Below are 27422 nucleotides of genomic sequence, written 5' to 3'. Positions count from 1 at the left end.
TTCTGTATAGTTGTCATATCGGCTGCTGTTAAATGTTGCTGTAAAATAAAGCAGCGAAAACGCTTTGATGTTAAGTTTCTTTCTTTCTTTTTTTTTTTTTAAAGACCTGGCAAGTAAGAGCAAGTACATTAGGCAAGATGCAACACTGTCAGGTAGGAAGGATGGTTATAAAAATCTATCATCCTCCATCTCTTCACATAGAAATACCTTGGAATAGTTCATACACCACAGACTGCCAGTAAGCATCATTTTCCTTTCCTGCATGTCTTTATCTGAATGTGAATATAAGACTGCAGAGTTATGGGAACGTCAATGATACTTTTATTTAAACAAGTGCCATGGTGCAGTCTTAACACATGCTGCATCACTGACAGTTTGGTCTAAACTTCTAAACACCACTTTCTTTCAAGTTTTAACGTGTGTGTAACGTGTGGCGTGCATACAATTCTAAAGGCAACATTTTTGTTCTGCCTTTATATATTGATCTCATGTCAAAGTAGGAGCAAAAACTCTAACTATATGCATGAAAAAAATAGTGTTTTAGGCACAGCTGCCACACTACGGAGTAAATCAGATCTCAATATCAGAACTTGGCAGCATATGGTTCTCAGTAGTTTTCCAGTATAGACACAGAAGTGTGTGTGTTCAGTCAGAACACTCAAGTCTGCCCAGAGTCACAGGAATGCCATCAAAAAATGTGTTTGTACACTCTACAGTTTCGTGTGTTTGCGCATCACAGTCCCAGTGAGGCTTTGAGCAAAGTTGCCATATCTTCAGGTATGGTCCCATCATCACCTAAAGAACACATGATGCTTTATTTTTCTTTTCATTTGCAAAAAAAAAGAGGAAGGTTGGGTAAATGCAAATCAACTGGTCAAACACTGTGTGCCCGGAAATATGGCTAACTGAGTTTGCAGACACACAAATGGTCACTGGCTTTACGCCTGGTTCACACACTGGACATGGAAGCACTGGGAAGCGATCTGATTTTCCGCGGAGCTCTGCCCATTACCTTTTGATGCCCAAGTTAACCAATATGGCTGTTTACACTGGATGCGCCGCAGCAATGAGCTCTGCAGCCAGCTCGCAATCTGCAGTGATAGTTTTGGCGTCTAGTCTATTTTTTTAATGAGCCGTGGGCAAATCTGGCAAGAATACACTGATAATCTATTAGAAAAACTATAAAGGATAAATTCTATATGATATAAATGATCTGATTCTTATTAACTATATAAAAAATACATGCCATGCTTGGTTATTCTACATATTTGACAGCTGTGTCTAAACAGAGAGCGAAAGAGACGCGCACACACAAGCTGACAATGTTCTACATGTCACTAGAAAAGAACAGAGGAGCAGAATCACTTGCAGACCAGCACGGGGAAATGTACTTCTAGGCGTAAGCCCACGAGACAAAATACATATCGGGGCGCTTCCACATCCAGTGTGAACCTGGCGTTAAACAGCAGATATACGTGAAGTTCTACACCAGTGTCTGGCAGCTGGAAGTTGCTTTACATCTCCTTTGATCCTTATTCCTCATACATATCTGTACTTTACTTACCAAATATTCTGAGTTGTTTCTCCATATTGTAATTCTACTATAGTTACTTTTGTATACACAACATCCAGTGCATGTCTGTCTTGAAAGGAAGAAGATTGGCTCCTCCTTTCTTGCTTTTCCTAAACTGGTTTGTGTTGTTCTTATGCATTTAACCCAGGAATGTTACAGCTTTGTTCAAACTGCATTTACACAGGACGATTCCTGGGACTTTCATCAGGTCTTACTGATGAGTCAACTAGTGTAACTGTTGGATTTTTTTCTATATTTTTGACCTAGATATGTTATTTAGCTTTCAAAAACAAATATTTAAGGTCATCTCTGCAGGGTTTAGGACGTTCAGGGGAATTCGCTTCATTGGCATTAGACACAGGCGACTATCACAAACAGAAGTGGACACAGCTCTGCTCGACCTCAGTACTGGTTTGATTATTTAGATTGCATAGGAACATTCAAATCAATTCAATGTATTTATTTCAGAGGTTATGCGCATGCAGTCAAGAAAGAGCATGTATGTGTGTGCGTGTAGGCGTCCTTACCGTCAACAGCTGTCATGTCCTGCTCCAGCTTTAGTTTCTTCTGGCTTAACTGCAGCATGCAGTCCTCTATGCTGTCCTTACTGATCAGCTTAATCACCTTTACAGTCCTGACACAGTCACAACAGGAAATCAACACATTAATCCTTGTTCTGAAAGGGAACATTTTTACCTGAGGAGGTCCTGTACTTGCAGTGAATACCTACAACATTATTCTGAGATTTGACATCCATCAGAATCTGATACATACAGCCCAAGTGTTCTCTGTCCAGTTGCTCACATTTCCAATTCCAATTACGAGACCTCATCGGGTAAAATTCATCCCATACATGATTATTTTTAGATTTCATCTTACTTTGTCTGGCCGACACGGTGACACCTGTCTTCTGCCTGCTTGTCGTTGTAAGGATTGCAGTCGATGTCGTGTAGGATGACAACATTGGCTGAGGTCAGGTTGATGCCCAGGCCGCCAGCACGTGTTGACAACATGAACACAAATATGTCAGGATCCGTGTTGAACTCGTCAATCAACACAATCCTGCAGGAAAAAGAAATCATTCGACCATTAGATGTGACACAAATTATGTTGAGGAAGTTGTAAACGGTGCTTTTGTTTTCCTACATTTGAAATAATCTTTCACCTCGACGTAACACGTAGAATAAGAGATGTGCTAGACTCAAAGAATAAGCTGAGCACAACCTACTTATGTGCAAAGGATGCAGTGTAGTTAGAGCAAAGATGCTGTTTGCAGGTCGGATGACTAAATAGAATTTAAATTAATAAGATTTTGCTTCATGATCCTGCCTTGTTGGCTACAACTGATGTGTCTTAAATGTACTGCACAATACTGACCTTTCTGCTATGGGGGTGGATCCATCCAGTCTGACGTAACGATGCTTAAGATGTTTCAGCAGCACCTCCACGATGTCCAGCATCATGGTGAACTGACTGAATAATACCACTCGGTCTCCCTGTAGGATGGAAGAAAAGTTGAACTCCTTAGTACATCTAGCCTGCGCTCTTGCGTGTACCACAGATATGTTTTGTGTATTTACCTTGTTTTTAAGTGAGGCCATCAGCTCTGTGAGGTGGTGGAATTTCCCAGAGTCAAGCAGGAGATTGTTTTCAAGCTGGTAGGAGCTGATGGAGGAGTATTGCTGGCACAGACGATGCAGCTCGAAGTCTGACATCACTTCCATGTCCTCCTGGATCAGAGCAGCATCCGCGTCAAAGTGGGTTGGCTCCTGTGGTGGGAGTGTGGTGGAATAAATTCCATGTTGATTTATGTTATTTTACATTTTCTGAAAATAGTTCAGTTCACCACTTTCAAATACTTTGAAAGAGCTGTATGCAACATTCAGAGCATCTTTGATTCAGAGTCTGAGCCAGAATTGCCTGCACATGGCTCTCAACCACCGAGACTCAGGACAGTATTCTCAACAGTAACTGCGTAGGAGTGCAGTACAGAGCGGCTGCTATTAGCTGACCAATGGGATATACAAGGGGCTCATGCACCAACATGCACATGCAGCCGTAACATCTACCACAACAAAGTACAGAGAAACTCTGATTACAACACACACAGAGAGAGTGTGATGTCATTCTCTGCTCAGGGCACCATTACTCCACTATATATTCACATATATCTTCACATAGCACATAGCTGTTAGCTGCTATATTGAGTTCTCAACAGGCCAAAAAAATTACAACCCGAACCGGCCCATTTGAGCCGAAGCCCGAACTCGCCCCATCCCAGATTATCACATAAAATACTGTGCCCAACCAAGGACTTGTCAGCTTCTTACGCCGGGGACACACTGGCCATGTGGCGGCACAAGCCATGTGCAGTGACAATCGACCAGCTTGGTGGATCTCTGACTCTCCACACTGTTTTTCCCTGCTAGAGAAGCTCCCCGTAGCAGCAGGGAGGAAGGACAGAGAGCTTGGCATGGAGCCTAGCTGCTCCCTTTCCTTTTCTCCCTGCCTGCACTTTCAATATTTTGTAGAGATTTTTTTCCATAGCCCAAGTGCTACCCAACCTATCCACACCTTTTCAGCACAGACCCAGATCGACCCATCAGGCTTTTTGACATCAATCTGCCTCGGGTTGAATGTGTTGAATGTTGCATACAGGTTCTTTAAAATGACAGTCATTTAAATACCTGGTGTCACCAGCCAGCTAAGCCTGTTAGTACAAGTCAGACAAGATTCTTGGCAAAAGACTTTACATGCAAAAACAAAAGACCAAACGAGAGTAGGACTGACCTTGAGCATGAGTTTGCTCATGGCTTTGAGCTTTTCTGTGGTGTAGTACTGTCTATGAAGCATAGGATGGTTGGCCATCTTCCTCAGCTGCATCATCACATTACACAACTCACGCTCTGCAGAGAAAATGCACAGGGGGAACTTGTTAACAACACATTTATTTCTGTTAACTGCACAAAATAATATCAAGATATAAACCAGGGAGCAGTGAATCAGGCTTACTCTCGCCATTGATGGAGGCCTTGAGTTTTTTAAACAGAGTCTGGTAAAGAACCTGCTGTTTCTCACTCATTGGACAGAACTCAACCTTCTCCTCCTTTGCTGGCAGCTGCTTGAGGACCTGGAAAAATGACACAACCTTTAGTTACTGACGATCCAAACACAGGGTTTGAACTATGGTTACTTTCATTGTGCCCTTCATTTATGGTAATGGCCGAGAAAATCTGTGTGATGCTGCAAGTGTGCTATAGCAGAATACTGAAATAAATAACATAAATAAGTTTGTGTGTCAAATGGAGATTCCTGGTTCTTCTCTAACTAAAAGAATAAATCAAAATGTTAATTTGATTCTTTACTATCAAAGTTTTAACGTAGTTGGATGCAGGAGAACCATTTAAAAGTCCCAAATGAATTTTTTCCTGATTCTTTTTTTGGGTTGTTGGAGCAAAACTAATTGTTAAATAATCCAAACTAGGAGACTGAGAAAATTATTTTGATGCTAGATTTCCCCACAGAAAACAATCTCTACTTACACTATATTTAAACATTGCAAATCTGTCACATTAACGCCATCAACTCACCTCGTTCTTGACTCTTCGCAGGATAAAAGGTTTCATGATGAGTTTGGCCTGAGAAATACGATCCCTCTCGAAGCGGCTCTGCTCCTCATGGGATTTCTGGCAAATAACATACAATATTAAAGGTATGCTATGCAGGACCTTCCTAAAAATACAACAACAATCGAAAAACTCATACAGAAGTTAACACTGACAATCATCACTTATGACCATCTCTCAGTGTGTTATATGGTGACATCCAGCTTCAAATGGCATGGCCATCTAACACATATTTACCATAGAAAACATTTTGGAGAGCTGTGAATGGGAGCTAGAGAACATAGAAGGCATGATGAAGTTCAGGAGAGACATCAGCTCTAAGAGGTTGTTCTGTAAAGGCGTTCCTGTCAGCAGCAAGCGATGCTCTGCCTACAGGGAATACGAGAGACACAGAAAGAAACATCCTTCACTGTTGGGTTCAATATCTTTGGACAGAAATACAAATAATTCTGATGACAGACATGGACAGACATAGGCAGGTGGTGGCGGTGGTAGAAAGTACATAAAAAAAATTTCATCCAGTGAACTAACGTTTATAGCCATAAGGTGGCGGTAGCGCAGAGAGTTCATGTTCTTCAGCATGTGACCTTCGTCAAACACTGCATACTTCAGAGGCAGCTTACGGAAAAGGCCGCGGTCGCTGTCATTACCTATGGCCATGTTATACCTGTAACAAAAACAAGCAAAACAGAATAAAACAAAAGTACTCGTTTACAAGTTGCTTCAGGCTCTTCATGGCCCTGAGGTAACATGTAATGGAAGGTGTGTGTGTTTGCTCACGTGGTCACAATGACGTTGCACTCAACATCTTCATTGAGGAGGTCGTGTCTGAGGTAGCGGCGGTCCTCCACAGATCCTGTATGGAACATATGGGTACACACTGCTCAAAACTGTGTAAAGACGCAGACTATGGTCATGTGCAGAGTAAAGGCAGCAGTACAGCATCAGATACACATGCTCTCTCATTACAGTTAAAAGAGGATTTATAGTGTCAGAGAGTTCCAGCCATGAACGCCAGGCATTATACCTGATACCAAGACAAAACCATAACTTTTCAGAGAGGAATGCCTTGCCTCAAAGAAACACAAACTGCACTGCGGTGTTTGAGGGTTTATATACGTATTCTTCAGCTGGACTTTCTGGTTAATGTTTGATGTTCTACCTACACCCTATACCAACGCAGCCTCTTGCTGGGTTTGTTATTGTGCTGCTGTTGGTCTGAACTTTAGCTCAAACATTGTTCTGCACAAACATAGTGAGTCCTCTTCAGCTGTCTATGTGTACACTGAACACCCACTGAACAGTTAAGGTTCCCAGATCAATTGCAGGGTTCACATAAAGAAGACTACATGAGTAACATTTTTAGAACAGGTAGCACATATCTTTCGCTGAATTAAAATTGTTTTTTATGTATAAAAAGTAGCATTTGGTCTTATATGCAAACAGAATATGAAGCAGATTTGGTGAGTAGGCATAAATGGCTCAAACAAGATTTGGCCAAGAGGCACTGGGCCCCCAAAAGCTAGAAATGGCTCTGCTAGCTGGTGTGTCTCCTGGATAAGACGCATCTGTCATGGGTAGAGGTGCAGCATGTTGTCAAGGACAAAATGCAAAGGAGAGAACTCATTGCCTTATCCCATAGGGCAGTGGTTCTCAACTGGTGGGTCACGCTCCCACACTGAAACCGTTTCAATGTGAAAAGATGAAAGAAGAGTCATACCACAGTAGACGAGCACTTTGAGGCTTGGACACCAAAGCTTCAGCTCTCTGACCCAGTTATCTACAACACAGAGAATGAAATCAGCATAAATCACAAATGAATGACTGTTTCTTTTAAAGTCGGAGAAAATACAGAATTTAATACAACGAAATGTAATGCTATATGTAACCATGGCCTTAAAAACATGTTGTCGTGCTAACAATGATTATTTAGATGTCTGTTAAATTACATGATATAAAGCTTGGTAGCAAAGTATGTGATTTTTTCGAGATCTTTACCCAATGTAGAGGCTGGCACAATGATGAGGTGAGGACCCTCTATTCCATTCTGATATAGCTGGGCCAGAAATGCAATAGCCTGGATTGTTTTCCCCAAACCCTGAGAGTGAAAAAGGATGAGTGATGAAGAGGTGCAGAGTCAGTCAGATATCAAAGACAAAAAGATGAAGAAAGAACCAGGTGGAAAGACACAAAAAAGATATTTGAACATCTGTGTTTCTGACCCCATGCTACCAGTATAAACTGCAAGAATACTGACAGACTTCAACAGCACTGCAGCTTTACTAAACCATACAAATCACAGGTCTCACTTCTCTCACCATCTTCGGGCTGAATCAACAAATTTAATTCTCTGCAGCTTGTTCTGTTTTTTCTTTACTGTACTTTAATGTTTATCCACCTGCAGGGCGGCTACATATCCACACAAAGCACCTTTTGATAGTGGCACAGTAGGGTAACTCATCGAGTTGCTGCAAGCACCCACTGTCCTGCCCGGCTTATTAAATGTTTACATTGCCTTTGTTTTTGACTTTAGGCTTCATCAACACCTCACAAATGTTGGTAGTGCACCTTATCACTTCACACAGGCCCTCGGCTGGCTGCCTTACCATTTCATCAGCGAGGATAGCACTCAGTTTGTGCTCATGCAGAAGCAGCAGCCACTTTAGACCAATCACCTGGTAGGGTTTCAACTGGAACCTGAAAGACAACAAGTAACAGACTAAGAACGAGAACTGGACCTCCATTTTTAGAAAGACACAGATGCATCACTTATAAAAACAAAACAGAAGAAATTTAACTGTTGTAACATCAGACAAACTGTAACTAGGTTGTCTTGACCCTCCATTAATAAATAAATAAATAAATACATAAATAAAAATGCACACAAAGAAAAAACACGCATTTGAAGCATAGCTTCCCCCGACAGAATACTTTGTGATCTGCTGTAAAATATAGTTTTACACAGAAATATATCATTTTTAATCATGCGACCATTTTGTCACCTGAACGGGCCTCAGTTACTGTTAACAGTGGTATTCAACAGCTGATTGGATTCTGCCACCATGTGGTTCAGAGAGGCCCACCAACACAAAGAGGTGGCCAATAGGTAATCCTTCAGAAAGGCAGATGTTTGCCCAGAACAAGCAGCTACCTCCTAATTGTGTAACCGGGTTTTGCAACTGAGCAAACTATCTATCATTCAAAAACAACGCATCCTTTAACCATGTCTATATCTGACCATATATGTTTATGAATACAGTAGCAAACTGGCACTCAACGCAAGCACTGGGGAGCTTCTACTTAACCCAAGAATGCTGCAGAGTAATGTGGGATTTATACTTGTGCGTCGAATTGACGGCGTAGGCTCTACATTCACGCAGAGCCCACGCCGTAGCCTGACATGCACCTCCCAAGAAATGTAACTCCACGTTGCAGCGACGCAGACCTCCTGTCTATTTTTGTAAGCTTTCACAGCCAAGAAACAATAATCTGTGAAGACAATAAAGCCTCCACAAAATAGTATTTTAAGTCTCGTGTGTGATTTATCCTGGCTTCATATGAGTAGGAAAAATCTCCGCTTGTCGCTAGGCTAACCTATACAATGTAAAATGCCATAGGCTTGTGCTATTAATGTAAGCATGTCATATTTGTTTGGAAAACGTGATTAGTTTAAGACAGTTGTTTTGTCAGTGAACCCTGTGAGTTGTAATGGAGCAGAATTTTGTATCATTATCTTTGCTAAATGTTGCTGTTGTCCCCAGCTTTATATGAGTAGAGGAAAAGTCAGCTAGCCTCTAGGCTAATCTATACAATGTAAAATGCCATAGGCTCATGCTAAAAACATTAGCATGTTATATTTGTGGGGAAAATGTGTCCAGCAAAAGACTTACTTTGTCTGTGAATGCTGCGAGTTATAGTGAAGCTGATTTGTGTTGTTGTGTTTGATATTGTTGCTGTTAAGCCATGTTTAATGTGTGTTTTGAATCAACTAAATTTTACAGCACTTCACAGAAACCCAGCTGCTGGCTAGTGTTTTGGAGGTGTAACTGCAGAGTGACACAGACACACCGCCGCACAAGTATAAATGCTCACAATGGCGTGGGCTGGGCCGGCTGAATACATTACTGGTCCTCATTTTTTATGATTTACTAGTTTAACCATTTCGTGGACTATCCATTAGTTACAGTATGTGTTAATGTACGCTTTACTTACTGACTGTTAAGCAGGGTGGGCTGTTTAGTGGCTCCTGTGCCCCTGTCCGTCAGCTGAGTAACCTGTTTGACCATTTTTGATGCAATGGTCTCACATTTGGACATCAGCCCCAGGACAATGCTCCGCTCTTTGAGGACGACTCTGCAGCCCAGCAGTAAGTTCTCCGACAGTCCATTGTCCTTGTGGAAGACGTCAACCTGAAGAGGACAGAACATTCTGTAACAATTCACACAATGTATTGAGCATCTAGAAAAGTACCTATTGACTACTATTACACAGTCTATTGGGCCTTGTTTCCACCAAGCAGTCTGGCTCAGTTCAATTCAGTTTGTCAGATCGGTTTTCATTGTCATAAGTTGGATGGTACCAATAGAAACGTTACATTTTGTCCTGTTTTTTGTCACTCCTCTGTTGAGGTACCTAGCACACTGGTCTGACCCTACAAGGTGGAGCTAGAAACACTGCAGTCCATTGACTGGTTTAATACAGGATCAAAACTCTTACTCAACAATGCGTACAGTGGACTGTACAGTGATGATTGGATCTTAAAGCTCTTGAAGATTTCCTCACTCGTGGAAAAAAACATACCTCCTGGAGCATCGTTCTGATGGCTCCAGCATCACCAAACCACTGCTCTAAACACTTTGGCCTGATCTTTTTTTTGCTCTAAAAATGTCATACAACCCTGTTTCGTGGACAATCGGCAAGGTGTACGTTGTAGGTGAGGACAAAATACAGAGAGAGTAGGATGGAGCAGTGACACGGCTATTACCTTCTGGTAACACCCCGAAAAAGTTCGGTGGAAACGCAACTTTAGTAAGCATTTAATAAATTACCTGACAGTGAAAAGGGACCAAATGCTTGGGTATCACTGACTTAAATCACTGGTGCCACTGCTTTAAAAATCAGACAATCCTGCCTTGTCAAGTCTCATATCTACGATCAGGGCAAACACATCTGCAGTGTAGTTTTAAGCCCATCTTGTCAAACACCTCAAAAGCCAAACACGTGTAACAAAAAGGTGCCAACACTAACTCATCGTTGAGTATGGTGTGTACAAAGATATGAAATATTTCACCATCCTATTGTTGCAACATGAGATAATTATTATACTTACCATACTGCTAATATTTACTCTCTGTTGACAGATGTTTGGAATATGAAAAGGCATGTCTGATAAATGCAGCATGAGGTGAAATGTCAGGAGTTGAAGACTTCTACTATTCAATAGCTTGTAAGGAATGTCTGTCTACATCTTTACAGGTCACAAAGTCATGTTCCAAGTGTGCGGCAGGAAGATTTCAGACTATGACTGACTGTAGCTCTTTGTTTTTACAACTTCAGCCACTGCCAACGTGTTCAAACTGTTTTATTTTACACAAAAGAATCATCTGCATGATGTCTTTTTGAGGTTACTTACTTGTCTCATTTGTTTAGAAACACACCACACACACACACACACACACACACTCACCAGACTCTTCCAACTGTCAAAGGGCCTCAGTTCCACAATCTTCTGGGCCTTTTTAACAGAGCACCCCGCAATAAGCGTCAGCTCATCGATCGATGCATCCCGGAAGAACTTCAGTATTTCCTTCTTCAGGTCTGTCATGCCACTATCAGTGTCCAGCTCATCGTCGGAGTCCTCAAACTCAGTGCTAACAGTGTCCTCTTCATCGTCATTTTCCCCCTCAGAACTGACATGTTCGTTTGAGGCACGTGCCTTCCTCTTTCTCTCTGCTGCTTGCTTCTTAGCTATACTGGTCCCACTGGCGAATCTGGACAACATCTGGGCAGTAGAGGAAGAAGAGGATGGCTTCGGGGGGGCTGAGGTAGTTGTTTTCTTGACAGAGGAGGATGAAGGTACGAAATCAGAGCATTTCTTGAGCCATGAGGACAAAGTGGAAGTGCTACTCCTTTTTTCAGGGCCATCACTGTTGTCTGAGTCTGAGTCTTCTTCGCTGTCCTTTGTAGCGTCTGTATCATCTTTACTGTCCTCCTCTGATTCACTAACATTTCTGTGGTATTTAGAGTCCTTTTGACCTCTCCTACTTTTACTGTCTTTGTGGCTTATCAGCTTCCTGTGGTTCTTGCTTGTCTTGTCTTTGCTCTTTACTTTACTGGATTTCTTTTCTTCTGTATCAGGTGAGCTGTAACTGGTATTATCTGACAAGAGACAGAAAAAAATGGCTTGAGCCTGAATCTGTATCAGGATCAGTTAAGAACAGCAGGTGAGTGAAAAGGAGGCCTGGGTCTGGGTACCTGGGTCTGAGAACATCTGTAGAACCTGCAGAGCATCCTCAACATTCCAGTCGTGTTCCTGCAGCACCATCCGCAGCTCCTACAAGACAGACATCAGCAAGGGTCAGAACTAAAACTTGAGATCCACCATTTCAACAAAACAGCCTTGCAAAATCTACAACTTTTGTCTTTTCTTATTGTGTAGCTGTAAAACAGATGATAGACAAGTATTCCTGTTTGCTTAGGCATCATTGAACAAACAAATTACCTTGGACATGATAGATTTTTGCTTCAAAACAATTCTGTTGAATTTAGGGAAGTTAGCTTTGTCAAGTGGCTAAAATATGTTTTGCTGCCAACGTCCATCCACAGCAGTGAATTGCTTAGCTCCTGTGTTGGTCCTCCTGTCTGCTTCTCCAAAATGCCGACTGACAACTACTGTAAGTAATACGTACACTGACTACAGACCTGACACAACCCCACTTTAAAAAGTTAAGAAATATCCCTTTAAGTGGTGTGTGAGTCGTCATTAAGAGCTGAAAGTACCTGATTTTTTTTTTTAAGCTGCAGGAATTTGGGAACTGGACTTGTATTGTCCTGTATCATGTGACATCACATACTCACATGCTTAGTCACACACACAGTGTGGTGTTATCATGTTATGTAGAGAATAAAGAGTTTGAGAGGGTTGAATCAAATTGGAAAAATGTATTTAAATATGACTTCATGCGTTACAGACAGGGACAAGTGTCTATGTGTCCTCACCTCCTTGTCCTGATCAGGAAACTTTTTCTGCAGTTTTCTGACCATGGCTTCCTGCTTCTCCCAGTTTGGGTCTTTGTCATCATCATCCTCATCATCAGAAATCTTTTGGTTTAAACACAAGAAAGGTGATTACAAAACTGAGAGGAAACCCTTACCATTTAAATTAAATAAAAAAACAACAGATTTGCAGGAACAGTGAAGGGAAAGCTAAAACAGTCAGACAGATTTACATCATCATCTTCAACAAAAGATTAATTTTAAAAGCCTTATGTGGAACGTGTCATTTGTCTGACGTGACTCAGCCTTCATTAAGAAATCATTTGTATTTCTCTCATCAATATTTGCAAACGTTAATCTGTCTGTGTAAAAAAAAGAAAAGACGTTTTTCCAACAACCTTTTGGAAATAAGGAACAACAAACTAACAGTTCTGTTTCTCTGCAGTGTATCATACAGTTGCATTTGTTGTACTTTAAATCAAAATGACAGATTATGTGTACCTGTGATGTAACTGTTTTAAATAATGAAATTATGATTAGTAATCTTACCAGTTCTGCTGATGGCTTACTCTTCTTGCTGGGTTGAGTGTCACCACTGTCCTGAGAACTGCCGGATCCATCCTGCTTTCTCTTCCTGCCTTGGTGTGGAGCTGGGAAGACAAAACAGCTTGTGTTCTCAAAAGTAGCCAAGTGATGTTTGTGTGGCCATGTGTTTTTACTGCAACATTTTCCCATATTTGTATTTATGTCTTACTTTTATTCATCTATCCATCAGGCTTAGCAACAACTTCTTAAAAAGTAAATTGACCAATTTTCCCCTTACTTATTTTATGTTTTGTGTGGGATGCTGATGATTTAATCTCCAACTACAAACTAAGCCATCTTAATGCTAAAACACCTCACAGAAAGGTGTTCATGTGAAACTGAGCACAGACTGTCATCATGTGTTTATGAGAAAGTAATTCATTACCTTCTTTATCCCCGAACTTTAAAAGGCATGCAGCTACAGCCCCGTCCAATGTGCTTGTGCTCCCAATGATCTGGAAATGGAACATAACAAGGTGCTTTTAACAGAAAAAATCAGGACATTTAAATAGACTGTTTCCAGTCGCTTGTTACATAAATTAAATATGTTGTCATGTCAACAAATTAAGCCTACAGTTGGTGTACTGTAATGTCATCAATACCAAGATACAGATCCTGCAAATTGGCTCAGGACGTCCCTGGAGTCAAACATGTGTTTGATACTGAGAAGTAGCAAAGCCTCTGCTCAGCTCACCTCAAGCAGCTCCGTCCTCGGCAAATGAGGAAATATCTCCAGTATTCTGTTCACTTTCTCCTCCAATTCATTGTCCTCGTCATCTGTGTGATATGATGCCACATTGTTCGGTGACCTCCCTTTGGGACTCCTACAGAAGACGAACAACAAGCCTGTAAAAGCAATATGAATCAGCATGAATGTGAGAATGTTGTCATTTTGATTTACACTTACTTGGACTTCCTGCTGTGTGGTGTTTTGGACTTTGCTTCAGGGAGTTGCTCATCCTCCTCCAAGTCGATTGAGATGACTTCCTCGAACACCACTCCTCGGGCATGGGACTTTGATGGGGTTTTCACGGGTTTCATCTTAGCTGGACAGCAAAATGCAAAAAACAAGTTAGCTGATGCATTCGCTGCTGTAAAAGATGCAAGATAAGGAGGACGCAACTAAAGTGTGCTGTCTTAGTCATCTGCAAAGTGACTTTGCTTTTGTGGTGCATGCTGATGTTCTACTGCTTCCCTTTCATATGAATATATATCTTCATCATGATGTTCAGATACTGCAGACTTAGACTTCCTTACGATTTTAATGCAACTGTCCATGTTGCAAGCAGAGTGACGTGAGAATGACATACTGACATCTGAAATCTCATCATAACCATTGTGATACACAAAGACAGTATCTTTTAATTTTAGAAATGCACTGTAACTGCAACACATGCACATAATCTCACTACAATGACAAAGATGTTGCAGTTGCACATCAGAAACTATGACAGTTTCGGCTCCATAGGAATGTACCATACTATTACTGTGGAAAATAGTCCGTCTAACCTGCAGCAAAAGCCCGCATGATGATAATAACCATGTTACTTAACTACCGCTAACGATAGCATACCTGCACATCTGGCTAACAGCACCATAAGCTAGCTAACATCTGCTAACGTTAGTTACCTGGCTTGTTCTCCTTCTCAGACTCTGGACTTTTGGAGCCGCTCTCCTGCTCTTTGTTTGTCGTCGTCGCTCCCTTCTTGTCATAACGAAAACGCTCCAAGTTGAACATGTCAGCAGTCTGTCCGTGTCAGACAGCGACAGCCCTTTGTCTCTTTCAGGTCGGCTGTATTTTCTGTGTCTTGTCGCATGAAGCACAGTGTTCCTGTTAGCCAACGAGGCAACCTAGCTTAGAGGCGTCGGGTGTTAGCATAGCAGCCGGGGCAGCAGACGTAGAAAGGCGGCGATTTGAGGCAGTGTCACAGCTACGTTTCCAACCGTTACAGTTCAAAAAGGGTAAAAATGAGTAACTGAAATACTGATTTGGTATTAAACACGGTTGTTTTATCCCGGGGCCTATCAAGCTTGCTGTTTCTCGATTACAGCCGGTTTCCCGCGAACTCCAGCGGCCCTGGAGGATGCTAAGCCGGCTCCGCTCATTGGTCAGAGGCAAAGGTGGGCGGAAACTAACGGGTGAATCAAGATAGTACACTGTAGCGTACTTCCGGTTCTGCTCAAATCTGATTTAGGGCGCTCAATCATAAACTTATTTTAACAGCCTGTCATTGTCAATAGCGAAACATTCATAGCTTGTATTATCCACCTACGACTCCTGTGATTTACTTAGCGTAGTCTCATATATAAAGTGTCAAGGCCTTGAGGCGTTTAAGTGTGGTATACGGTGTATTCCGTGAATGGGGAAAAGAATAAGAGGGGAACTATCTTGACGGTAGAGCCAACATCGCTTATGAAACCTGTGATGTGGTGATGTGGTGATGTAAGGGAACACATGGGGCCAAATATGCCTTATAAGCTGGGTAAGCACTGATGTAAAGTAATCACATCAATTGCAGTGACGGGGAAGCTTCTTGGAAAACAAAGTCTTGCAAGCTGCGTATTAATTTACACCGGAAGAAGTTTAACTACAGCAAAGCTATCTTAGGGAGAAATCTAATTTGGTTAACTGCAGCTACTAAGAAAATATAGTTCAAACTACTTTCAACAAAACAATCAAACTGATAGAGTGCATGTGATACAAAAAATTACAGCAAAAAAAGTTAGATGCCAGTAAAGACATGCCACTGAAATGAGTTTATTGCAGAAAGGACCCACTTTTAAAAAGATCATACATAAAGCAAAGCAACACAAAACAAAAAAAGGATCACTAAAGTGCAGGAATGCCAGCTTTGGTTTTGCATACCCATCATTCCGTCACCTGCCTACATAAAGAGAGTCCATGTGGGGGGATTGCACCAAGCAGTATTACTCAGTTGGCCAAGTAACCACTAGAATAGCATGCAACAACTTCTCTGAATATTTGCTAATAAATAACAATAATACATAAATAACGATAAAACAACAATACTTACAGTTACTAGTAATCGGGAGGGTCAAGAATGCAGTGGCTGCCTGGCGGATGTACTGCCTGGGCATGCCTTCATAGCGGTCAGGATGGCAGCCAAAAGGGGCGGGGCTGATCAGTAGAGAATCAATAATAAAATAAACATGAAAAATAATGTCTTTTATGGCCAAAAATTGGTTGTAGTTTCAGTAGTTACCTACACACACAAAGGCAAAAAATAATTATGATAATAAAAAATTATAACTACAATTTAACTAAGATTATAGGAAACCCCCACACTGTTAACCCGGATTTCATTTCTACTCAAACAATCAATTTCAATGTACATAAATAATTTAAGTTTGATTGTATAACAATTAAATTTAAGTGCAGTCTACTAATTCAAAGTAGAATAAACTTACATTCGAAAGTAATGCCATGAATGAGTAACTTTAAGTTACGTGAGATGGAATTTTTAAGTTTTGGTCATGACCACGCCTCTTACATTTCCGCTGCATTCAAGTAGTATAGGAAGGTTCAGTTTTCCCGAGGTCATTTTTCAACTTAGTGGATGCTACAAAGAAGATTTTTTATATTTTAATACTGAAAACATTTAAAAAGACATGGTTAGCCGTTTCTGGTGATATTTAATGTTGTTATCAACTATGCAGAAACACTTTTTAAGCTTTATATCAGTGATTTTATCCCAGACTTGTTGTTGTGTTCTACTAGTAGACTCTACAATGCCTAAAATCACAAAAAATATTGACTTGGTATCATTGATATTATAGTTTATGCAAATAAATAACTCACTAATCTATTTTACTCTACACGGGCAGATATTTACTGTAGCCTATCAGTGTTTGTGTGATCTTTGTCAGTCGGAAAATCATTTACCCGATTATTCTGACATCACTTGAATGCAGCATAGGCCACCTGCCTGAAGGCATGTTGCAGCACGTCACTTCTGCGTATTTTCAACTGTTCGTTGCTGTTGTGTCCGACAGACATTTTACAACTTATTCGTTTTTTATCTACAACGAGGAGTAATTTGTAAGCAGTGGAAACTTTTATTTTATTACTAAACAAGCCATTGGCGGCTGCCGTGGCCGACCACTTGTGCGTCAAATGGAGTAACAGACGAAGAAGGAGGGCAAGAGGACGACTGAATCTGGTGAGTGAGCAGTTTTACTCTGTGGTAGCTTTTGATTCAAAGTTAGCACTAGCTCCAAAGACTGTTAGAGCAGTGAAAAAACGTTTTCATCAGCTAACTGGCGTGGCAATGTTAAGACACATTTGGCTAGCGGTGTAAAGCATTTTAACGTACAATTACACTTCAAAGACACACAGTAAACAAGCTGTTGGCGCTGCGGCTGCCCTGCCAGACGACTTGTGCCTCGAGTAAAGTAGAGACGGAAAAAAGAGGGTGACAGGACAACTGAATCTGGTGAGTGAGCGACCGCGTTTTACTCTGGTGGCTTTTGATTTAAAGTTAGCACTAACGTTAGCTCCAATGACTGTTAGAGCAGTGGGGGGGAATCACGTTTTCATTAGCTAAACTGAAGTGGTAACGTTCAGTTAATGTTAGGACACATTTGGCTGGCAGTGTAACTTTAAAGCATTTTAACGGACATTTTTCTCTAAGACACACATAGCTTTTGTAGCTGTTTGTGAGCAGTGAAAACAACATTTTAAGTATTAATACTGATGTTTTCACTTGTTAGAGTTAGCAGTTAGCAGTGAAGACCCTCCACACTCCCCCCCCCCCCCCCGCCACACCCGCGCGCAAAATCGATATTTTGAATCTTCTCCTAAACCTAATCTCCAGTGTTGTGGCCGGTTGAAAAGGTTGCTCAAAAGGATATTTGAAGCTCCTGTTTCTTAGCATTGGAAATTTTTGCTCTTGCTACACTAATTGCATATTTTTTGTGTAGTTTTTCACTCAAGTTATCTGCCATTAATTGTTGGTACATCACCTGTCAAATGTTAACTGTATTCATGTGACCAGGCTGTGATATTGCAGTGTGCATGTGACCCTCTTTACTTCCACAAAGTAACATTAGTCTCTCTTGGTTTTTTTTCTCTGATATTGTGTTGCAAGTCTCCAGAAGAGATGTTGTGGAAGTGTAAGTACTGCCCTTTCATCTGTGACAAGAGAGCACAGCTTTTAAGCACTATAGACTAAAACATGGGAGCTATGCAAGAACAGAACCATTCCCATGTTTACACCAGGAATGTCTATGTACATTCAAATCACTCAATGCACTAAAAGTACACTTATCCCGCCTTCACACCAAACCTTCAGAACAGCAACCGACTGTAGATGTACCAGTAAAGTTTTGTTGTCTGTCATGTGGGTTTTCTGAGTCATGTACTGAAACTGACTACTTTAGTCACCTGCATAATGCACACTTAAAAGTCAACCATAAAGTCAGTTGCCCTTATAAAGACTGTGACTTTGAAAGCAGTGTCTACTCCACGTTCAAAGCACACAAGAGTAAAACACACAAGGGACACAGCTGGAAGAGGTTCAAGTCAGAAATCATTGGTTGTGATTATGATGAAGGTCATGATCAGGATGATGCACAAGAGCAAATATCACATGCTGATGACATGTCAGAGTTGGAAGAAGTTAGTGAAGAAGCTAGTGAGAATGATATTCATGATTTAGGAAAGCAGCTAGAGCACAACTTAGCATCTCTTCTGTTAAAGATGCAAACAGTTATGCACATACCAGAGAGTTCTGTGCAAGAGATATTACAGCAGCTTTGTCAAATCAATAAGCTGTCAGAGCCACTTCTGCACAACAAAGTGAGGGCTACACTAAATAAATACTTTGATAATGTGGATGATACAGTTGTGAGCGAAATTACCAGTGCTGTGTCAGAGTGTAACATGATGTCATTTTGTGCCAAAGATGGGCCCTTAGAAACTGCTAAAAGAGAGCAGCCTATGTACGCAAAGAGTTCCCACTGGTCAACCCTATTGAGTATGTTGTGGAAAAAGGCAAAAAACCACTTGCATATGTCCCCATTGTTCCAATGCTCCAGAAACTGCTTAACAAAACTGATGTGTTAGACAAAGCTATGTCAGAAAAAGTCCATGTACTGCAGGAATACACATCTTATGCAGATGGGCAGTACTTTAATGAAAATTCTCTTCTTGCAAGCGATGAATTCACAATTGCTCTTGGCCTTTACATTGACTGACTTTGAGGTAGCCAATCCTCTCGAACGTCAAAACTGAAACATAAAATGTGTGCAGTATATTGGGTCATTGCAAACATACCTGCAAAATACAGGTCCACCTCAACTCAATCCAGCTTGCTGTACTATGCAATACCTCTACAGTTAAAGAGTGTGGTTATGCAAAAGTTCTGCGACCTCTCATCTATGATCTAAAGATATTGGAGCAAAATGGTGTTTACATAGAGTCACTGGGTGCAAGTGTGAAGGGCACGGTCTTATATGTTGCCGCTGATAATCTTGGTGCACATTCTCTTGCAGGATTCCTGGAGAGTTTCAAGGTCGACAAGTTTTGCAGATTCTGTCTAGCAAGCAGCAAAGACACACAGCAGCAAGAGGTATGTTCTGGATTCTTTCAGCTCAGAGACAAAGACTCTCATGATAAGCAAGTGCAGGAGGTGAGAGAGGACTCAGAACTGACTCAGACTTATGGTGTGAAAAGAGCATGTCCATTAACTGAAAATCTTGAGCATTTTCATGTAGTGACAGGGTATCCTCCCGACATCTTGCGACCTCTTTGAAGGCATTGTGCCAACTGAGTTGTGCCTCTGTCTTAAAAATCTGATTAGCAAGAGGTATTTCACGTTAGACACACTAAATCAGACCATCAGACACTTTAATTATACATTCACAGACAAAACAGACCGCCCTCAGATCATCGGAAAGGGATTTTCCACCAAAGGAAGCATTGGTGGAAATGGCCATGAGAATTGGTGTCTCATAAGGCTCCTCCCACTTCTTATTGGTCACTGTGTTCCTGAGGGTGATGACACTTGGGAAATTCTGATGCTTCTTAAAGACATAATTGAGCTGGCTGTGGCACCAAGGCATACTGAAGAGACACTGCATTTCATGGAATGTAAAATAACAGAACACAGGTGGCTTCTGCAGTCAACTTTTCCAGGTTTTCAGTTAAAGCCAAAGCATCACTATCTGGAACACTATCCTTACCTTGTGAGGAAGTTTGGTCCCTGCGATGTCTGGACAATGCGCTTTGAGGGGAAACATAAGTTCTTTAAAAAGCAATTCACAACGCTCAAAATTTCAAAAATGTTGCAATGACACTACAAACACCAGAAAGCAGTCAGTTACCATCTTGACTGCAGCGCATTTTTCAAACCATCGGTGGAGATGACAAGGGTTACCCCAGTTTTGCTTGCCTCTTTCCCTTTGAATGTTCAGAGAGTATTTGCTCGAGACATTGCAAAGGTAGATTCTGTTCTGGATGTGTCATCTGTCTGTATAGATGGAATCATGTATCATCCAGGCATGATCCTCTCTTTTGGCTCATGCTCAGGTCTCTCTGAATTTGCCCAGATTGAAAAGATTGTTGCAGCTAACACAGAAATCCTGTTCATCTGCCACAAAATGACCACATGGTACTGTGAACATTTGAGATCTTACCAACTTGTCTGTGGTGATATCCCCTCCACACATGTGGTCAAAATATCGGAGCTGAATGATGTCCTCCCGTTATCAGCATACAGGGTCCAAGGAGAACTTATGGTAACATTAAAACGATATGTTATTTGCTAAATTCTTGTGCATATCCTTTCTCCCCAGATGGCTCTGCAAGAGAAATTCATCATGAGGGTTATTGTCTCAGAGGGAGACATCAGAAAATTGACAATGACAACACGACCGGACACACTTGAAGATTTGATTGGCTGGCTTAAAGGCACTCTCCAAGCAAATTACAACTTTGTCCTGCAGTACCAAGACCCCGACTTTAACAATGAACTGTGTAACCTTGAAGATGTCTCAGAGCTCCCAGATAAGCCAACAATTAAAATCATCCCTATGATTGAATTGGCACCAGTCACTCAACCAGTTGAACAATCTTCATTGTGTAGTGACGCAAGCAGCCTGGCAGACACCGAGATCCTGTCCAACTCCTCTCTGGATAGAAGTGCGCCATGGCCGGAGGTGTTTGAAATTCCTAAATTTTCAGTTGATGTTGAGTACCGACTCCGTCAAGGTAACTTGTTATATCTAAGAGATGGAACCTATCTTAAAGTGACAAAAGAGTTGAAGCATGATATCCTTGAGAAATTGGCTGAGGTCATCTATGCATTTGATGCATACCCAAAAAAGGAAGATTTAGAGGTTGTTGCACAGGCTTTAGTAGAGGCGCACTCCATGTCTTAAAGAAGCGGGGTCACCTCTGGCTGTGTTGGATGGAAGAACAGTTTGAAGTTCAAGGTTGGAAATTACAGAGCCAAAATGTGCAAGCGGGGCCGACTTGACGTCACTGTCAACAGTGGTAAACGTGGAAGATACTCAACAAATGGCGACCCTCCAAACAAGGACGTCAAGAAGCCAAGGAAAGGAGAAATAAATTTCCTGCCTCAGTATCCAGAGGTTGGATGACCACAACCTGGAAGCAGCTCGCCAGGTTCTAGTCAATGAGATGATGAAGGCAAAGCCAAATGGGTCCCTTATTAAGAAAGAGATGGATAAGACCCTTGCTCTTCGGAGAAAAGAAGTTGTGACAGACAAGCCTGCAATTACCCAGATTGTACAGCGATGGCCAGCACTTTTCTCCGAAAACGAGGTTTGTATGCCTGTTTTGAGTATTTACAAAAGTGGTCAACACTGTGTGAGAAAAATCGTGTTGAGAGTCATAAATGTCTTTCATTTGACCATGAACCTATACGTTATATTTTCAGGTGTGTTACGAGTTCACCCGAGTGGTGGGGAAAAATCTCAAAGAAAACTTCTTTGAGGCACTTGACCGTTTCTCGCCAAACTTGATGGACCTCTTCAGGAAGAAGAGGGGCCTCAGTGGACAGCTTTTAACTGACCTTTTACGTCAGACAAAGGTAGGCTTGTCTACCTAAACTGACTGCCTGTCTTGCCTCTCTATTATTCCTCCTTTCTTCTCATCTCATTACTTTTCACTGCTCTCCCATTTCCATTTCCTCCTCATTTCTCCAACTCTTTATACTTTGCTATTTTCTTATTTTTATCTCTCCTCTTCTGTCCTTCTATCCACTCCTCTCTGCCCAGGAAGTTTGTAATAAAGTAATTAAATTGTGGATTTTCTGGTATCTCTTTAACCATATACAGTATGAGTGTACTTAGTTATGTCCACTATCTTCCAGACCACTGAGCCAACAGACATCAGGTGCCTTTGTCTTCGGGGACTGCCAGTCGTCTTGGGGATGACCCATCTGCGTTCTTCAAAACCTGCTCGGTAAGTAACTGAATTTGTTTGAATATCTGCATTATTGATTCACAACGACCATCTGATATGAATTTACTATAACAAATCAAATTACTGCTACCTACTCTAAATTACAAATTAACATTGTACAAAAGTTTGAACTTTCACCTTTGTCTTTATTTCTGTGAAATTGACATCAGCTAGTGTGAGATGGGAGCAACAAGTAAGGACCCTCTTTTTATTTTGCTGAGGACTATGGAAAACCCTTACATAAGTTCTTACTTTTTGAGATTAAAGAACAATACTGGTCTTAAATTTGTATCAACTGCAACAATTGCGTCTGTATTGGAAATAGTTTTACACAACTTTTCAGCCTGACTTGGACTGAAAAAGCTCTCCATCTCTGCTGAGCTACAAAACCATTTCAGCACACGTTTTCAAACGGCTCTTGTAATGCACAGATCAAATTATGGTAATGTAAAATTGTCATTGTCCTTTCTTAATTTCTGTGGTCAATACAGCATTATTGACATTACAATGTCCTCTCTTTGTCTGTTTCTTTTTCTGTTAGGATGCAACTGACAAGGACTTGTACAGTGAAACTCCAGTGGGAATCCTCTGCATTGACGAACATCCTCAACTCAACCCATCCAGAGTGAGCATCGTCTTGGAAGGGAGTGTGGTAATGGAGGAGCTGGCCAACCTGCCACAGGCTTTCTGTCTCCTTTTTGGACTGATTTATGCATTGCACTTGGATTACCCCAAGTGCATGAAAAGCACCTTCCACTTTATTCAACAGGTCATGCTAAACCTGGGCAGAGGTGAGCTGAAACCCAAAATTCAATCTTTGAAGAATCAACTATCTGTGTAAAACAGGGGTCTGGATACTTATAGCACTGCTCTGGATCTGAGTGCTGTAATGTTGCACTTTAAAAAGTACCATGTTTACTGTGGGCACTGTTTGATATGCAAGTTTTTTTATGTATTGCCACTGATTTTGCTGTTTGATTCCATCCTGATTGGTGTATGATTTTTGTTATCAGCACTGATCTAGCAATTTGGTTCCATTACTATTTCAAGCTACAGTATGTTTTATGGCATTGACACTGATTTTGTAGTGTAATTCCATGTTGATTGGTGTATGTTTGTGTTAATAGCACTGATCTACTTTCATTCCTATTGCATTGGCATTGATTTTGTAGTTTTAATGCCATCCTGATTCACAACAGTGCATGAAAAGCACCTTCCACTTTCTTCAGCAGGTCAGGCTCAACTTGGGCAGAGGTGAGGTGAAACCTAAAATTCAATCTTTGAAAAATTAACTGTGTGTTTAAACGGGTCTACATACTTATACCACTGGTCTGGATCTGAGTGCTTGGTTACTTGTAATGTTGCACTTTAAAAATACCATTACTGTAGACACTGTTTGATATGCAAGTTTTTTATGCATTGCCACTGATTTTGCAATTTGATTCCATGCCAATTGGTGTGTGATTCGTGTTATAAGCACAGATCTAGTTTAATTCCTATTGTTACCTATGTTTAATAGCATTGTCGTTGATTTTGTAGATTAATGCCATCCTGACTGAGAAGAGTACTATTTGATTTTTTGATTGCAAACCTGTTTTGTTTGATAACATGATAAAGACAAATTTAATTAAACATGTTGACAAGAATGTACTCCTGTGGTTTTGCTTTTTATTTTCTTAATCTGTATAGTTTTTTTTATTATTATTATTAAACAGATTTTATTTGTAGTGGAGTAATTGGACAAAGGAATTTTTAAGGTAAATCAACTTGGAGGTTACTGTATTCAGCTTAAAGTTATAAGTGGAATAAATATGTAAAGCAATTGATATTACTAATGTTTTTATGTTTAATCAACTTGGAGGTTAGTGCACTTAACTTTAAATTAACAGTGGAATAAACGGGCAAAGCAATTAATATTACTAATGATTTTAAGTTGAACAAACTTGGTAGTAAGTGTATTGAACTCAAAATAACAGTGCCATCCACTAATTTTTTTGAGTTAAATCCACTTAAGTTTTCATCAAACATTACTTAATTTTTTTAGGGCAACCAGTTTCCTAAAATTTTTTAAGTAAACTCAACTTATCCGGGTTTACAGTGCAGAGACAGCTGTGGGAGCTGTACACCACAGGAGGAAAGCAACATTAGTGGTTCAGGACACTTCACATCCTCTGATGATACAGTGTACCCACAAAAATGGGAAATCCTTTATTCCGTCCTCTGTCATCTTACTGAACAAATGACTTTATTAGATATTAATGACTACAACTGTTTTTCATGATGTCTCTTGAAGACATGCATTAATTGTAAGCAGTTTCACCCAAACTGTTTGGCCCTTCTTAATTATTACTTATTAACTGTTTTCATCTAATGTATTTCAACCCATGGCAGAGGATTTTTTTAAGTGTAAATGTGTCTGTAAAGTTTGTAAGTGTATGAAGGCTGTTAGGTTTTTAAGTGTATGTCATGCCAAAGACAGATTTCCATGTAAGTGCAAAATAAAGATATGTATTCTTCTCAAATAAACACTGATTACATGTAGGCATGGGGTGTCACTCTAGAAAATTATTCATGGGGTTGGAGGTTAACACTTAAAATAAATGAGTTTTTCAGTATTAAAAATTTATGTTCATTTCAATAACGTGTTTTAGTCAGTTGACAACTTACTTGAAGACGCTGGACAAAATCCAAAACATTTTTTACATTTTTGAGTGTAGAATTCAAATTAATAAGTTAGAATATCTTAAATAAAATAGTTTAACCATTAAATATCAACTTTTGGATAAATATTAAGTAAAGTAAATATTAAGGTTCAACTTAATTACATTTTTCAAGGTCAAAGCAAATCATGTCAGTTGTACTAAACTAATTGAGTTTGTCAGATTATGAAAAACTGAAAAGATTGACTCAGAGTTAGAATTACTGAAAAAGATGCATGCAAATTGTTAACATATTTTTTAAAGTTGAACCAGTGTGTTATAGTTTAGAGTGTAGTAACATCAACAATGGCTCTATTCCATTTAGTTATGAGACTAAACCATATTTAGCAAGAACACCATGGTGTGGAATGCAGCCCTTATATTATTCATGCTGTTAGTTCCACCTGTTTAAGACATATCAGTTGTATAGAGTAAAATCTATTTACTTTTCAAATAAACTCTATTCATCAAGTTACAGACTTTCTTTTCCCTGTTGTTTTAGTCAAATCCACCTGTGTCTGTGTGTTGTCCACTAGATGCCACACTCAGATGGGAAACTGAGCATATTTTAGCAGCGAGTCAGAGACTGTCACACATTAACTGATCAAAGGGGGGCAGCAGATACACACTTTCTGAGATGGGATGGGGTGCATGATGAGGTCTGCCTCCAAGTGTTAAGAGCTGTCCCTATTCTGCTGAGAACATTACAGAAAAAAAAACACTAATGTGCTGGGTCTCTGTACCCCATTGCAGGGTAGAGACTTCTTAATCTAAGCAATGATTGAGTGTTACAAAAAAGTGTCTGACGAGTAGATTGGTATACAGATAAGTATGGAAGTTGAGCCATAAACAATGTTGGAAAATCTCCTCTTAACCTGGAAAAGGTCTAATAAGAGCTGTTCAAAGGCTTATTCCAAATACTTTAAATTCGTGGCAGCAGTAGGGCTTATTATTTTTTTTTTTTTTACACAATTTTTTTTTTTTTTTTTTTAGAACGTAGGAGGAGTTTTATTCAAAAACAGCAACCTCACACATGATCCACCAGACTGTCTTGGCTCTCCCAATGTCTGGTTTTAGGAATGTAAGTCAGTAATAAAGTAAGTCAAAGCTGATAAAGATTACATGTTCAATGAATACAATCGGTCACACAGGACTGTATCAGGGTTAAAATGTTTGGTTTTTTAAAAGGTAACAGACTCACAATAATGTGTTACTTCCCTCAGAAGCCACTACAGCCATTGTACCTCCTTTCTTCGCCTGGTCTTGATGGTCAAAGTCAATGGCAGACACCCCCCTCCTCTGCCACACACTCACATTGACCCACAGATTGACTGCCTCGGACAATTTACTTCTTAGTCTTTTCACAATTTCACAAATAAATAAAATAAAACAAAACAAATACATCATTTCATTTCGGGTTTGGTCGCTGTTAAAATACCAACATATAATATCAATTTGCAAAATAAAATATCAATAAAATGTACAGTATATATCTCACTTTTTGAATGACGCCCTCCATGTTGTCCTCATACACTTTTTACACATACATAAACACTTCCCCACTAAGACTCTTACACCTGTAGACTTCACTCAGATACAGTGAATATGATTAGGTTGGGTCCTCTCATCCGAACACCACAGCGCCATCCTGCCGCCTTACTGTCGCCTCAACCATCGTCATGGAGACCATGTAAGTTAATGCGTGTGTGTGTATGTGTGCGAGCATGTTTGTGCGCTACCCCGGGCACAATAGGCAGACTGACACAGAGTCTGATAGGGGTCATGACCCCTCACAGCGGGAAGCTCAAACTGTGGCTCCTTGCCTTCTCCTGTCCTCCTGGTCAAGGTTTTTGTGTGTGTATGTGTCTGTGCGTGTGAGCGTCTTACATCTGCATCATGACAGACGTTTGTTTGTTGTTTTTCGGCCTTTGTTGTGTTTTGTTTTTTCAGGTTTGTGTGTCTGTTTGCTGCGTGGGTGTCGATGTGAGAACGCACACACCCACACACACAGACAAGCAGGCGCACATGCAACAACACAGAAATATAAATCACAAGGCTGTCCCAGTACAGAGGCAAGTCATTAACATGCACACACACACACACACACACACACACACACACTGATAGCATCAACAAAAATAGACGAGTACCGCAGATGTTTTAATGGATGTTTTTGCTGGAGGCAATAAGTGATAGAAAGAAGAAAAGAAAAGCGGAATCATTCACACTGCGAAAGGGAAGCGGGTGATATGATGTTCTGCTGCTTTTGAAAACAA

At 40.5% G+C, this 27422-nt stretch overlaps 1 protein-coding gene and 1 long non-coding RNA gene across 2 annotated transcripts; one reads left to right on the top strand and one right to left on the bottom strand.

Moving 5' to 3' along the window:
• Positions 1–33: 33 nt before the first annotated feature.
• Positions 34–15689, bottom strand: smarcad1a (SWI/SNF-related, matrix-associated actin-dependent regulator of chromatin, subfamily a, containing DEAD/H box 1 a). Its single transcript, XM_049578714.1, has 23 exons — positions 14629–15689; positions 13907–14045; positions 13694–13823; positions 13385–13454; positions 12964–13064; positions 12418–12519; positions 11674–11752; positions 10886–11577; positions 9412–9608; positions 7806–7896; positions 7198–7297; positions 6920–6979; positions 5980–6055; positions 5731–5866; positions 5437–5568; positions 5164–5259; positions 4586–4703; positions 4364–4479; positions 3154–3342; positions 2951–3069; positions 2453–2635; positions 2101–2207; positions 34–795 (listed from the first exon to the last, which is right to left on the bottom strand). The coding sequence occupies exons 1-23, from the start codon at positions 14735–14737 to the stop codon at positions 734–736; spliced, it is 3204 nt and encodes a 1067-aa protein (XP_049434671.1). The 5' UTR covers positions 14738–15689; the 3' UTR covers positions 34–733.
• Positions 15690–16406: 717 nt separating this feature from the next.
• LOC125890331 (uncharacterized) lies at positions 16407–21357 on the top strand. The gene is made up of 4 exons (XR_007449542.1): positions 16407–17180; positions 17349–17453; positions 19513–19589; positions 20815–21357. It is a non-coding gene; the product is annotated as an uncharacterized LOC125890331 (long non-coding RNA).
• The last annotated feature ends 6065 nt before the right edge of the window (positions 21358–27422 follow it).

The sequence above is a fragment of the Epinephelus fuscoguttatus genome, linkage group LG6 (genome assembly GCF_011397635.1).
Source record: "Epinephelus fuscoguttatus linkage group LG6, E.fuscoguttatus.final_Chr_v1".
Lineage (NCBI taxonomy): Eukaryota > Metazoa > Chordata > Actinopteri > Perciformes > Serranidae > Epinephelus > Epinephelus fuscoguttatus.
Note: the sequence above shows the minus strand (reverse complement) of the source record. Positions and strands in the feature narration are given on the sequence as shown.

What these genes read in the sequence shown, in the direction of transcription:
- smarcad1a (XM_049578714.1), bottom strand. Translation starts at nt 14,737, where the DNA reads ATGTTCAACTTGGAGCGTTTTCGTTATGACAAGAAGGGAGCGACGACG. An exon ending in CCCACCCTGCTTAACAGTCA is followed by an intron (nt 7,897 to 9,411) that starts GTAAGTAAAGCG and finishes GTTGTCTTTCAG; the next exon opens with GTTCCAGTTGAAACCCTACC. An exon ending in GCCACCTTATGGCTATAAAC is followed by an intron (nt 5,569 to 5,730) that starts GTTAGTTCACTG and finishes TATTCCCTGTAG; the next exon opens with GCAGAGCATCGCTTGCTGCT.